General features: G+C 37.7%; 1 protein-coding gene across 5 annotated transcripts in view; it reads left to right on the top strand.

The window, feature by feature from the left end:
- Positions 1 to 14,781, top strand: part of zc3h7bb (zinc finger CCCH-type containing 7Bb) — a 22,202-nt gene extending 7,421 nt beyond the window's left edge. For 3 of the 5 annotated variants that reach the window (XM_016488304.1, XM_016488305.1, XM_016488302.1), the window contains exons 9-22: positions 1,503 to 1,753; positions 1,854 to 2,154; positions 2,696 to 2,754; positions 2,887 to 2,989; positions 3,085 to 3,246; positions 4,506 to 4,711; positions 4,815 to 4,915; positions 5,042 to 5,223; positions 10,941 to 11,017; positions 11,165 to 11,424; positions 11,644 to 11,749; positions 13,340 to 13,448; positions 13,587 to 13,720; positions 13,822 to 14,781. In XM_016488304.1, the coding sequence (XP_016343790.1) occupies positions 1,503 to 1,753; positions 1,854 to 2,154; positions 2,696 to 2,754; positions 2,887 to 2,989; positions 3,085 to 3,246; positions 4,506 to 4,711; positions 4,815 to 4,915; positions 5,042 to 5,223; positions 10,941 to 11,017; positions 11,165 to 11,424; positions 11,644 to 11,749; positions 13,340 to 13,448; positions 13,587 to 13,720; positions 13,822 to 13,860 (2,090 nt within the window). In that variant the 3' untranslated portion in view covers positions 13,861 to 14,781. The remainder of the gene's footprint in view (positions 1 to 1,502; positions 1,754 to 1,853; positions 2,155 to 2,695; positions 2,755 to 2,886; positions 2,990 to 3,084; positions 3,247 to 4,505; positions 4,712 to 4,814; positions 4,916 to 5,041; positions 5,224 to 10,940; positions 11,018 to 11,164; positions 11,425 to 11,643; positions 11,750 to 13,339; positions 13,449 to 13,586; positions 13,721 to 13,821) is intronic. The other 2 variants (XM_016488303.1, XM_016488306.1) reach the window with 2 other exon arrangements.
- Positions 14,782 to 15,006: the final 225 nt, after the last annotated feature.

The following is a 15,006-nucleotide window of genomic DNA, read 5'->3' on the forward strand; positions in this document are numbered from 1 at the left end:
ACAACAAAAACACAGCTCCGATCACAGCGTCCTCCATCCTCCTGTTGTTAACGTTGTTCTTTGTTTCCGTTGTTGAACGCCGCGCACAAATGACGTCACTGTCTGTCGACCGGCTTACGTAAACTGTCCGTGCGAATGCAACCCTTTAAAATGGTACTGGGAAATAGTTCGCGCAAAATCGTCCCAGTACTTTAGTACTGTACATTTAGTTCTGGAACTAAAGGTATCGGTACTCGGTATCGGCAAGTACCAAAAATAAAAGTATCGTATCAGGCGAGTACTGGAAAAAGTGGTATCTGTGCATCCCTAATTTAAACGGATGAGTTATAAAAAAAATTCACCCCCTCACAGTTGTCATGAAGGGCAAAATTAGCTATATGGACCAAAACCACTTTTTGTACTAGGCTGTAAACACATTTTTTTTCTGCTGTAAAGTTGGGCATTTTAACATGGGGCGTCTATGGGACTGACTCCCTTTTGGAGCCAGCCTCTAGCGACCAGTCGATGAATTGCAGTTGTAGTCACTTCCGTGTTGGTTTCACGAGAGCGACCGGAAGGTTGCCGCTTGGGTATGTTATATAAATGAAGAGTTCATTTTCAAAAACCGATAACTTTTTTTTTTGTTTTTTTTCAGAAATCACGTTTTTTTTATTGCGCATTCCAAGTCATATCAATCAAACTGCATTTGGGTGTTCTGAATAAGTAACTTAAACAAATACAGGTAATGTACTAAATGTATGTATGTTTTTTTTTACATATTAAAAGTTTGTTTTATAGCAAAAGCAGATAACTCCAACAGTCGTTTTTTTGGCAAAAGCAGATAACTCCACATTTCATGTTTTAGAGTTAAAAAAAACACTTGTTTAATCTTTGTAATCTCCTCAGATGACAATGTAGATGCCTGACAAACGTTGTTGTTGTGATCATAAACTGTATGGATGTGATTACACGCAATACACGGAGCTTTTCCCTCACCAGGTTCCGTGAAAACGTTTCAGCTTTTATTTTCCTTTTTCGCGCTGAAGAAGATATCACAGGTTCATCAAGTTCGTCCAAATTATCCATCCTCGATCACTTTTAATCAGCTTTGACAAAACTCCTCTCAGCTAGCACGTCTTTTCAAAGTGAAAGTAGCCTTGTCACCTTGACCTGAATACAGCGTGCTGAATCGCCTAAATGGACTTCTCGGCTTCTGTTCAAAAACAACAAGGGCACTTGTCGGATTCTGCAGTAAAACGTGAACTCGCGATGCCTTGAAAGTGGACAAAGCCGGCTTTTTTGACAAAACGTGTTTAGGGTTCAGATCGCGCTATATGTGGAGAATAATGCACGGCAATCAGCTCCATTTTTTTTTTAAAGTGCCGTTTATCGGTTTTTGCAAATGAACTTCAAATATACATACACCAGTATTTAAAAATCTAATTAAAATATGAGTACATTTATGGATATTCATTAAGCAAAAATGAATTGGGTGGTTCAGTGTTCTCATCTTTATCCCACAGATTTAACAAGTGCCCAGTGCATCCCTGCTCCTCTGGCTACACCAATCCCAGTAAGTGATGACCCACAGATGCCGTCACTGAGCCCAGTTGTGCCCCAAGATATGCCAGAAAGCCCAAGTCAGGAGCCATCGGGGCGGGTGCCGTACTCTGTGCCTGTATCTGAACACATGGGTGAATGTGTGATGAATGAGGACACCTCATGTCTGGACACCTTGCTGGAAAGTATTCCCAAAGGAGCTGAGGTCAGCGTGGTGAGTGAAATAGAGAGCTGTAGGGAGGAACAGTGGGACATAGTTGCTCAATACTGGATTGATCAATGTAAAAGTACTGACTTTCTTATCTATCCATCAGAACCCAGTTCAAGGGGCCATTCCCACTAACCTACCAAACACTGCTGTGGGTTTGAGGCCTCCGTACTCTCCAGGTCTCCCAGCATCCTCCGCTCAGCTCACGACTCAATATTTCAACTCTGCTGTCAGTCCGCTCCCCCCACTGGAGTCCTCCTCAGTTCTAGGTCAAAGCGAAGCCTCTTCCCAGACGACGGACTCCCTCGGCTCCTTTAGCTCTGGAGCTGGAGACGCTGCTGGGAAGGGGGGGTCTGGATCACTAATCACAGGAGGACTGGATTCCCTTTCTGAGTACACACTTCCTGGTGAGTGTTTTAACTTGAAATGTGATACACACTGCCATTCAAACGTTTGGTGTTTTGGAAAGAAATTAGTTATTTTATTTAGCAAGGAAGCATTAAATTGATCACATTTAAAATGCTACAAAAATAATTTCAGTTTCCACAAAAATATTAAGCACCACATCTGTATTCAACATGGGTAAGAATTAGAAATTAATAGAATGATTTCTGAAGGGTCATGTGACACTGAAGAATGGAGTAAAATATACTAAAACAAAAATCTGTGGTTGCTATTATAGGAGGAAATTTCATTTGAAAATATATTCATATAGAAAACAGTTTTTACATTGTAATAATATTTTACAATATAACTGTTTTACTGTATCTTGATTAAATAAATGCAGCCTAGGTGAGCATGAGAGACTACTTAGAAAAGCAATACAACTTTACTGACTTCATACCTTTATCTAAATAATATATAAAAAATCTTGACATTACAATAGTTCAATATTGATAAATCAAGTCTTTTTTATTACATTCATTTTACTTTTTTTATTAATCTTAGGTGGACGAATGTCTCACAGTTTCATCCCCAGTTTGCGGAATCATAATGCCTCCAATGCAGTGAGTTTAAACTGTTCTGTACTTGTAAACTGCTCAGTCTTACTCAATATGTCTTCTTTGTATGCAACTTTAAATGTTTTAAAAAATGGTTTGCTATCTATCACCTACTCAAAGAATTGTTCTTGCTTCCAGCAGAATGGACCAGTTGGTACCAATCTTTCTCTGCTGTCACGAAACCCTCTGGCTGCCACACATGAGTTCAGACAGGCCTGCAATGCTTGCTACAGTCGCATAGGTATTGTACCTCTTAACTGTGTGATATGAAAAATAAGAACTATTCCTAAACATGTTGTATCTGTCTGAAAGAAGTGAATTCTTTTTCTGTATAAGGGCCACGGGTGATGGACTACCATTATCAACCTGATGCAGCGCATCGCTGTAAGAGAGATGTGCTGCTCTGTCGCCTCAAATCCTCAGATGACCCCACCTGGAAGAGGGTGCGACCCCGTCCTGCTCGTAATAACTTCCTTGGGGCCTTTGTTCTCTGCAAAGGTATGGCTCAGTGTTTATTGAAGAATTGTGGAAATTATGTACTGAATAGATGTTTGGGATGTACATTATTCTAAAATGGGTGTGGCCAGTGTTAAAGTCGGCTAGTGATCTAACGACTCGCTTGCTGATGCATATGCATTGATCTTGAAACATTAATTTTTGAATCTTGCATTGTTTCGGCCAATAATCATTTTAAAATATTAAAAATCAAATGAATTGTGATTCAGTTCAATATTTTAAAATATATACACATTAAATTACTTGCATACACATGATTGTGGCATGATTCACATCCTGACAGCTCTCCCTCGCAGACACGTGCCGCACACTTTTATCGCCTTTCACTGGATTGTGCTCGCTTTCCGTTCCATCAGTAACTCTCATTGACACGTTTTCTGAGTAGCTTTCTGATCACTTTTTGTGTGATCTTTCCTAAGGCCTGTTACTCACAGTCATATGAGCAAATGACGGCTCTCTCACAGTAGTGCTGTGGTCTTACAACCAAATGCTCACAACCCGTTGATGAAAGCTACCAGTTCATTGCGTGGCCACTGCTGCTAAAAAAATTAAATGATTTCGTATTATAAAAATCATATTGCTATTTTCTGTAAGATAAAATACTGTTGTTTTAGTGGTATAATTGTTTATATGGGAGAGCAGAAGACATTGAGGGGTCTTAGGATATAGGGAAAAACCTGGAAAGTAATAGGGAATTTAAAAATGGCACATTCAGTACCAGAAAACTCATGGAAAGAAAATATTTAAAGGAAATATGGAATGTTTTCCTAGGTTTGTTCAGCTCTAAAATATTTTATCAGCACATTGCACTCTTTGATATATATCCAAATAGCCTGTATGTACATGTGTTCAGTGTTTACTTTAAACTGTAATAATTAAGTAGTTTTTTAACTAAAGACTCATTAGGAGAAGCATTTACATAATCTTACGAATGCACTAAAAATTTAGAATCAAATCTATAATTGAATAGAATTCATTGTGAGCAGCATTAAATCTAATTATTCTGAATTTGTGAAATCCAAATGTGGAAATCAAAAACGTGAATTGTGGATCGAATCAATTTGCTGTTTGCCCAACGTTTAACACCTCTAGAATCTACTCATGCTGGAAACAGATATCAAGATTTTATTTTTTTTGTTAAAAAAATTATTATATGTACATATATGTAATATTATGATAATTTATAATTTCATAATGATAAAATTGAATAATTAAGCTCATTGATCATTCTCTCTTTCCAGAGGTACAAGAGCGTCAGGAGTGCCAGTATGGTGAAAACTGCACTTTTGCCTATTGCCAAGAGGAGATAGATGTTTGGACACAAGAGAGGAAGGGAGCTCTAAGTCGTGAGCTTCTGTTTGACCCTCTGGGCACCAATGAACGACGGGCCCTCAGTGTCACCCGTCTCCTTCAGCTCCATATGGGCATGTTTATGTTCCTCTGTGAGGTAATGTGCACCTTCATATTTAATGTCTGTCTCAGCTAGATATGTTACATTCTTGCTTTGATATGTTGTCTAAGTGATTATTCTGGCCTCTGGCTTCCTGTAGGAATGTTTTGACAGTAAGCCTCGTATCATTAGCAAGAGAAGCAAGGAGAATCTCGCTGTGTGTTCCAACCTCACTGCACGACATCCCTTTGATGATAACAAGTGAGTCTTTTTTTTTATCCCTTGCCGCATTGAGACTTGGATCACTGATATGATTTTGCAGCACTTAAACAGCCATCGCATCATATCCCCTCTCATATGTTTGTGTCTTATGATGCTGTCTAACAGGTGCCTGGTGCATGTGGTTCGCTCAGCAAACGTGCGCTACAGTAAAGTACGCCCTCTTCACCCACTCTGCCAGTTTGACGTGTGCCGCCATGAGGTGCGATATGGCTGCCAGCGAGAGGACAGTTGCTCCTTTGCACATTCAGTCATAGAACTCAAGTGTTGGGTGCTTCAGCAGGACACAGGTACATAAAACATGCTATAATAATGTTTGTATGTATGCACACTTCAATCTGCTGTTTTGATTTATAATCCATAAACTCATGTATATATGTTTAAGCTTTTTGTGTTTTGAATGTTCAGTCCATTTAAGAAACATTTTGATTCATTTGAAAAACAATTGATTTCATCAGTTTTGTTTTCAGTAAGATTTTTTTTTTTAAATAAATTAATACTCAGCCAGTATGCATTAAATGAAAGTGATAGTAAATACTTTTATAGTATTTCTAATAAATGCTGTTGTTTTAAAATGTTCTATTTTTCAAAAATCAGTTTTTACAAAAATATTACAGTTTTTCTCGATTGCTTAAACGCATTTCTTGAAACTATGCCTCGTATTCTCAAAACAGTAAACACAAATCCATAACATCTCACCCAATTCCCCAAACATCCTATTTTCAGGTCAAAATGAAACTCTACACTCAAAACCATTCACTCTTGCTGAAAAACCAAACTTTGGCCTCAGACATCACACACAAGCCCTCAAAAACACACACACTACAACATAGTCTTACACACTGGTGAGATAAATGCAAAACAATACAAAAAAAAAAACAGTAATAAGTTATGTTGCTTGTGGTTCTCCCCCTCAAGGAACTTTTCACATAATGAACACGTGTATATATGCACACATTTTTTATTCCTTAATGTACTGTACAGTACAATACACCAAACTTCCTCCACTCCTTACTGCTCTTGCTCCTCCTCTTCCTCCTCCTTCTCCTCTCTGGTGTCCTCGACCTTTTCAATCACATCTTTCTGGATCCATTGTTCCAAAACTGAATGAACTGACTTGGGCTCTTTTATCTATCTATTGAAGCTTCTGATTGGTGTGTGAGCAATTTTGACTCTTAGTGTTTCCACGTGGGTAACTGTGTGCTAATTGAGCTCAAGCTATGCTGACTTGAGTGAACAATATTGAATGCTAGTGCTTTCTAAATGACAACATGGTCTAGGCAATGAGAAATGAAGGGATTTGTGTGTAGAGTTTTGCAGTGACAGTTCAACAAATCTGATTCATGTGTCAAAAAGGGGAATAGTGTTTATAGTTTAGGGAAATGGGTGTGCTTTTTGATAAATGGCGTTATGGTTTTGAAATTTTAGTTCAAAAGCCTGGTGATAGTGTTTAAGCAATCGAGAAACACTGTAAGCAGCACAACTGTTTTCAATCGGGATGCATCGATCCGATACTCAGTATCGGTATGGGCTTCGATACTGGCATTTTCTGCCGGATCGTGTATCGGTCAGACGAGATCGATCCAAATCCGATATAGTGCGTATACTACTCTGTGTTATTGTTAAACCCCACGAAAGGCACAAAAACATTCTAAAGCACCATAAAGTTTTCGTGCACTAGATTTTAAGTGTTCTGAAGCCGTTCCATAGTTTAATGTGAGGTACAGGTGAATATTTAAGTCAAGTTCACGTAAACTCTTCTCCCCGCTGTGTCTATCTGTCATCATCCATTCAGCATTCAAACTGCGTGTCACATTCGGTTACTACAGTCAAAACGTTGAAACTCTCTTCAAGAGTGCACAATAACTGAGATTTAAAACAGTTAAAAGAAAAGGCTTAATAAGATATCGCACAGATATAATATATTACGCATCAATATCTCTTCCCTTTTTTTATGAGGAGCGCTGCGCGCTGTGACTCTATTTTGCTTCAAGCGCATCATTCTGCGCACAGGATGCGCATAAGCGCTTTGAGCCGCTCTGTATTGGAGCTATACCCTTTCGTATTATACTTTTGCGCAATGAAAGATTATTAATAGACTTTTTTTGTTCTGTTCTATCTATCATATGTTGCTGCCTTCATTACTGTGCTATGCATTTAAAAAAAAAATATTTAAATTTTATAGTATATATTTTATACATGTATTTAGGATACTTGTTTTTCATTAATGCATTTTACAATACAAAGAGCAATGTGTAACATTTTACCAGATTTAGTCCTACACTTATTAACTTTTATTTGTTGCCCACTAAATAATGTTGTTTCACTAAATGTTTAGTTTAATGTTTTTATAAAATTATTGTGCATCCATGATTTTTCTAGAATAACGTTTGCTGCTGAATTATATACTAACCTAGTTTATAATAGTATTTTTTGTCATAGATTATTATTATTATATATTTTTTCATTTGTTATTTTTCATTAAAATGAAGTTGTCTATATTTAGCAGATAGTGTTTAACACACACAAGAATGATGATCAGGTCAGCCCACAGAAGTATAGAAATTCTACATTGATTTAAAAAAAATTAAAAAAACCTGCGCTGGTATCAGATCGGATCAGAATCGGCCGATACTCAGAATTTTTGGGATCGGTTCTGAAAAAATGGTATCGTTGCATCCCTAGTTTTCAACTTAATACAATACAATAATAAGAAATGTTATGTGGATTAGGGCTGGCTCGATACCAGAGCATGTGAGCGGAGTGGAGCGGGGAGCGGAGTGGTAATATTTCCTTAAGAGCGCAGAGCGCCTTTCTGAAGATTCCGCTCCGCTCGCTCAATACGCTCAGCGCCACTCGCTCAACCCAGAATGCCGTTTGGTGATTTGCTTGTTCGAGATCGAGAATCTGTAGAGATCGAGAATAGTAGAGCAGTTATGGAGTTCGGATATTGTTTCAACGAAGTTGCAAGCCTTATACATAAATGTAAAGTAAAAATCAAAGTTAAGAATGAGCAGGGAGAAGAAACTGAGAGGGAGTGCGGGGAGACTGTTAAAGTTAGTACAGATTCATATTGATTACAGAGAGCACGAAGATGTGCTACGCAAACATGGTGCAGCAAAAGGTGAGCTAGTTACATACCATAATACGCTCCGCTTCGCTCACATGCTCTGCTCGATACCACTTTTTCAGAACCGATACCAATCCGATACCAAAAATTCTGAGTATCTGCCGATACCGATATCAATCCGATACCAGCGCAGTTTTTTTTAAATGAGTGTAGAATTTCTATACCTCAATGTGTAGGTCGATCGTCACCCTTTTGTATGTTACACACAATCTACTAAATATAGACCGCTTCATTATAAAGAAAAAATAACAAACAAAAAAATATAATCAAAATCTATGACAAAAAAACTAGGTTAATGGATAATTCAGTAGCAAAAGTTACTCTAGAAAAATCATGAGTGCACAATCATTTTATAAAATCCTAAACTTTTAGTGAAAAAATAACACATATGATAGATAAGACGAACAAGAAAGGCTATTAATAATCTTTCACTGCGCAAAAGTATTATGATACTAAAGGCTCCAATACAGAGCGGCTCAAAGCGCTTGTGCGCAGAATGACGCGCTTGAAGCAACACGGAGTCACAGCGCGCAGCATTGAGAAGTTCAAAGCACAAAGTGAAGAGATATTGATGTGTAGTCACTATTGTATTAAATATGTGCATTAGTTTATTGAGCCTTTTCTTTTAACAGTTTTAAATTTCAGTTACTGTGCTCGTGACGAACAATTCATAGTGCTCTCTACTCCAGTCTTGTGATCTAAACAGATATCCAGTAGAAATTTACACGATTTAGAAACTGCACGAATCTCCAGCAAGATAAATTCCTTTTATGCAAAACCATTTATCTTTATTTACAGATCAAGTATAACATTAGAAACATTTAAACATCTTGTAGAGAATTTCATCGTCTTGACTGTCATAACTAGGGATGCAGCGATTAACCGGTTTCACAATTAACTGCGCTTTAAAATGTCACGGTTAACTAATCGTAAAGGCTCCGCTACACAGAGTGTTTCTGTTGCACAGAACGGAACAGTTGCAACTTGCGCAAAACAAAAACAAAGTTACACTAGTGGTGCACCAGCTTAAAATGCTGTGCTTATCAGAGACACGGAGGCTACTACACACACTAGATTAAGTATGACAGAGGAACCAAACGGCGATCCTTTATTTCCACCAGAGAAATGACTGAAGCCGATAGTGTGGGACCATTTTGGTTACACCAAGAATATATTATTTAAATATTGCCGTAAAAACTGCTGCTAAAGAGCGAATACATGGCTTTAAACTATTTTAATGCACGACGTGAAGGCAAGACTGACGCGAAGCTACGGCTCGTTAGCTCCGTATTCTGCCCACTTCAGATCAGACAGATGAAATAGTGTGGTAAGATCACATTTATTTGAATTAATTATAACATTTAGCTAGTTGAATTAATTATTCGATCGAGAGAGAGATGTGAGACGTGAGTTTAGTTACTTAAACAGTGATTTTACCCTCTCCTTGCTGATGAATATGTAGCAATTCAGTATCTAAGCTATTTTATTAATAAAAGTCACGGGGCAGGGTTCACAACAAGTTTGTGTTCTCGTGAATGTTTGCATGTGTGCGCGATCTCCGATCTCACAAACCAAAATAATAGACATGATTTCTCAGGCCACATGTAAAATCATATGGATTATTATAAAAATGATTAAAATGAATATGTATGGATGACAGTTGATTACAATGATAGTTAGTTTATTCCCCTGATTATTAATAGTTTCCCCTGTGGGATAAATAAAGTTAATAGTCCTATATTAATAATACTTATTAACATTGTTATATATTATCCCTTTTATAGTATTATGCATAAGCCAAAAAGATTATTATTTTTTTCACCATGTTTCCAGTTTTCTGCCTCAGGTCCAAAAGAAATGTAAAGAATGTACAAACTGAAAACACTAAATACTTTTGTGATCTGTAGTCATTAGTTATTTTCAAAAGGGAAATACTGACATGGATGCTTACAGAGCATGAGGTCACCTTTTTAATTCCAACTGGAGAGATAAACATTTGTTTGTCTTTATTATTATTATTTTGTGCTGTATTATTGGTTACTGTGTTATTTCTGTTTTTAAAGCAATAAATAACACTTTATGATCTAAAGAGTGTCAATGTGATTTTATACAGTAATAATTTTGTGAAATGAATAAATGCATAATAATCGTAATAATCATGAAATCGTGATTATTTCTCAGACAATAATCGTACCAACAAAATCTATAATCGTTGCATCCCTAGTCATAACCGAACGTGACACACAGTCTGAATGCTGAATGGAGGATGACAGACAGCCGCAGCAGAGAGAAGAGTTTACGTGAACTTGACTTAAATATTCACCTATACCTCACATTAAACTATGGAAAAGCTTCAGAACACTTGAAATATAGTGCACGAAACCTTTATGGTGCTTTATAATGTTTTTGTGGCTTTCGTGGGGCTTAATGATAACACAATAGTATACGCACTATATCGGATTTGGATCGGTCTCGTCTGACCAATACCCCAATTCAGCAGAAAATGCCAGTATCGGAGCGATACCGATACTGAATATCGGATCGGCGCACCCCTAATGTGGATGCTTAAAATACAGCTTTGCTATCACAGGAGTAAATTACATTTTAAAATATTATACATTTTAAAATAGATACGTTATTTTAATCAGTAATAATGTTGCAATGTTACTATTTTATTGTATTTTTCAGCAAATAAATGCAGGATTTATGAACAGAAGAGACCGGTTTCATATTAAGATATTAAATGATATTAAAATAGGAAGGAAATTACTGTCACTTGTGCCTTTTTTTGCCCCGCGCTCTGGTTCATTACTGTGTTTGACAGAGGACAATTGAAAGCAACTGATGGTTTTTGTTTGTGCTTATGTGTTGGGTCAGGTATTACCCATGAGGAGATGGTGCAAGAGTCTAAGAGACACTGGCACAGATTGGAACAGAATGCACAGAGACAGAAGGTGAGGCCGAACAACAACACTGTGCTGTCTAACAAATGCTCATCTTTGATGGAATCTTGTCTTTTTATTTGATTGCTCCTGCAGCAGATTTGATTTTATGTAAATTTTGTTGATTCAAGTCTTTTTTTTTTCACTTGCCATCTTCAGCCCATGCTCGGGCCCCACCAGCCCAGCGGGAGCAGCAGTAACAGCAGTGCTGTGGTCTCCGGAGGAGTTGTCAGTGGAGGAGGAGACGGCGGCTTCGGGGGCGGAAGCACAGGAGGAGGTGGAGGAGGATTTGTAGGATGCGGTCGAGGGCGCGGCTTGAATCTGAAGATGAAGTTTGTGTGTGGACAGTGTTGGAGGGAGGGCCAGGTCAATGAGCCAGACAAGTCTCTGAAGTACTGCACTGCCAAAGCCAGGCACAGGTTAGCCTCCCTTATTCAATCAGGCATCATCTTACCACCAGGATGCACATTATGTGCTCATTAAAAATGTACGTACCTTTAATGTTTACTGGAACAGTTGTAATAAGACTGCTTTTAATGGACACAGTAGGCAGCAGCTTTGCCTGAGGTCAATAACAATGGTATCTGGTGTAATTATGGTATAATGCTTCTTTCTGCTTTGTCTATTCTTCTTTCCAGCTGGACAAAAGAGCGCAGAGTGTTGCTAGTGAAATCATTTGAGAAGAAAAAGTGGGTGGTAGTGCGACCGCTGCCTTTTTCCCGTACCTACCCCCAACAATATGATGTAAGTCAGTCCTTTGTTGATTAAATTATTGTGACCGTAAACAGAAACTGTTCTGTCAGGTTCTTCAGACAAGCAGGTTTTAGCGTTGACACTGAACGGCGATGCTGTTTTCACGATCTGTTAAACATCATACCATGTAATATTTATGGTAATGATGTTATTACCATACTATTGTTAATCATACAGAAATACTTCTTTTCTAAAGTATCTATCAATGGCAATTCCGTATCATTCTTTTCAGACAAATGACAGGTTAAATACACATTTCTAGCAAATATCTTAATACTATTGTAATTATTAGGGTTTGGTGTCGGTATAGATTTCTCAATTTCATTTGTATTCACAAGTTATTGATTTGATTTGTAAATATTTCAGGTACATGACAGTTTTTAAATGTAAAACGTCTCTAATAACTAATACTGTTAACTATACAGGGAACCTTCTCATTACTATTATATTAAATCAATGTTAAAATGAATAACAGCACCTAAACATTTCTTCAAAACGTATCTGAACTGTGTTTATTTGTAGATATAATCATCAATTCTTGGAAAAAACTGAACAAACATTTAAATTAAACATAAGGCAGTTTTTTATTAACTCTATAATGATACAATCATGTTTCTACTCCAATTTGTACTGAAATATAATCATTTAAACAGCTGTCTAGTTTTCACAAGAGATTTCTTCAGACGTACATTAAATGATTAAGACATCACTAACAGGCAAAGGTATATGTTATATATAATAGAGTACATGTATTCAGCTACATTTTTTTTTTTTTTCAGCTGACTCACGAGTTACAAGCGAATACATGTGACATTTAAAAAAAAGTTGTATTTTTTTAATCAAGCATATCTTCTGATATTCATTAACTAGTAGTAAAGTGGAACAGGTAATTGCTTCATTCGTTTTCCAAGTTTCCACTTGAACTGCGATGACCTCAGTGATCTGTCACATTAAAGTGTGTCAGAATTTCATGATAAATTGGACAATTTCAAAGCTGAGACCTTTTTTTTAATGAAAAAGTAAGAACACAAAACCTTTTGAGATTATTGGATGGTGAGCAGCCTACAAGTAATATTTAATGTTTTAAGTTTTTATTCACGCTTGAATAGGAAACGGCAAAAACTAAAATCTCTGATTGTGATATCGGCTATATCTGTTTTGTTAAATCGGGACATTTTCAGCCCAGGCCTCTCAATTAACATTATTTATGTACAGTCTTGAGTGTATCATGAACCACCAAAAGGCCACATCGTTAAGTGTTCTGGAAATGGAAACATTTTACCCCCCCACACACACACAGCGCAGAGTGTTCATTGTTAGCTGAATTTTAATGAAGCACTGATCGTAAACGGATCTTTTCGAGGGCTTTGAACCAGAAAGGTTGCCAGCAAACATAGCTCAAAATAAACTGTAAAAGTTTAAATGATGTTTAACATGCTACAGAATTTTTAACAGATGATTGTTACCCATTAAATATGTCTTTCACATCAATTGGAAATTGTGTATTGTTACATAATCTCTACGCATTTTTGGCTCATACGTATTTTGCATTTTTTTTTGACTATCCGTTTGTGCTTGCAGATGTGTGTTCATGTCATGAAACAGAAGAAGTGCCACTATATTGGGAACTGTTCTTTTGCACACAGTTTGGAGGAGCGGGATGTGTGGACCTATATGAAAAACAACAGCTGTGAGAATCCATTTCTTTTAACTGAATAATTTATAGCTTTATTTTTTTATGCATTTCTGTGGGTGTGATTCACTGATGTTTTCATAATCCATTAATGCGTTTTAATACAAGCTGTGTATCTCTCTGTGCTCTCTTAAGTGAGAGACATGCAGCAGATGTACGAGATGTGGCTTTCACTGACCAATCAGAACCGGCGTGCAGACAGCAACTTAATGACTTCACCCTCAGAGGAAAAACAGATCGCCATGCCAACTGACTATTCTGAGTCAATGGTGGGTGGTTGCAGAAGAAAGTGGTTTGTTTGTGTGATAAAGTGGAAAGCTCTTAGTTTCTTAAACTGCATTATCAGATTTATCTGTGCTCTTTTTGACAGGTTGGGCGACGGATGTCTGGTGGTGGAGGGGATCTGTGACCTGGGCCTGAAAGTGTGTGGTTACAGGCGGTCTGGATGAGTCTTCCTGTTCAGATGTCAGCTTCTAAGGCCCTTTCCCACTTTTTCAGTGCCACTCTGGGAAGTACCAGGCTCTGATGCCCTTCAGGGCAGAGCGCCTGACTATAGGACTAACACAGTGATTGTTGCCACATACACACACCCCACATGCTTTTTCACCCATTATCAAACACATTCGCCCACTCACTGACATGACACTTGGTACAGGCTCATAGGGTGTCATGTGAGTGCACGATGCTACTTTTACAGCTAACTCAAGTAAGGGCAGTTTGTTTTTACGTTCCCTAAACACATTTCTGAGGAGTTGAAGATCTATTCCCACAGTACTTTTTAAACTCAAAACCAAAAACAGACTGGTTGTCCCAGTATTAAATCAAAGCACCTGTCATGAAGGCTACTCATGTTTCAGTCAAGTATGTGGTGTCAGATATCAGATTGAAGTTATGAAGTGGTGCTTAACTCTGTGGTCCTGCCATATTGGTAGAAGAGTTTGAATGTACAGCCATAAGTGGCCATTTACGAGAAATTTGAGATTTGTTCGGATGTCGAATGTATTTGATAAACCAAGGCAATTAATAATGGACTAACTAAGTAAAAACCACCCCCACTTTGCATAATGCCAGTCACAGGTCTTGCACTGACACGCACACATTTCCTCATTGTTTCCATTTGCACTGAGTGACAGTTTGGCAGTGCTTGATAAAGAAGATAGTGCGCACACAAGGGCTGTTTGTAGTCTTGAGTGATCTGACAATTTGGATTGAAAATACACTTGGTATTAATTTTTTTTTTCTTTGATCGAGTGATTGGAGGTTGGAAGATGCTTCCGTGTTTGTTCATTCACGCTATTAGATTGGGATTTGAAGTGCATAATCTAACACCCATAAACATGCTACTCTACTCTTGTTCGCCACAGTTCAACGTGGGCCAGTAGCTCATTAGTTCTCTGTACCGGCTATTGATTTCATATAAGAGCATGAACAGAGACGCGTTACAAGAATATAGGCAAAAGAGCTGTACTTGCCCTGCCTATGTGTAGTTATATTCATAATATACTGTCAAGACATGCAGTGCTACCATTAGTACGCCTTGTCCTTACTTTCAGTG

This window comes from Sinocyclocheilus anshuiensis, unplaced genomic scaffold, assembly GCF_001515605.1.
Source record: "Sinocyclocheilus anshuiensis isolate Anshui unplaced genomic scaffold, SAMN03320099.WGS_v1.1 scaffold1877, whole genome shotgun sequence".
In the NCBI taxonomy this organism is placed as follows: Eukaryota; Metazoa; Chordata; class Actinopteri; order Cypriniformes; family Cyprinidae; genus Sinocyclocheilus; species Sinocyclocheilus anshuiensis.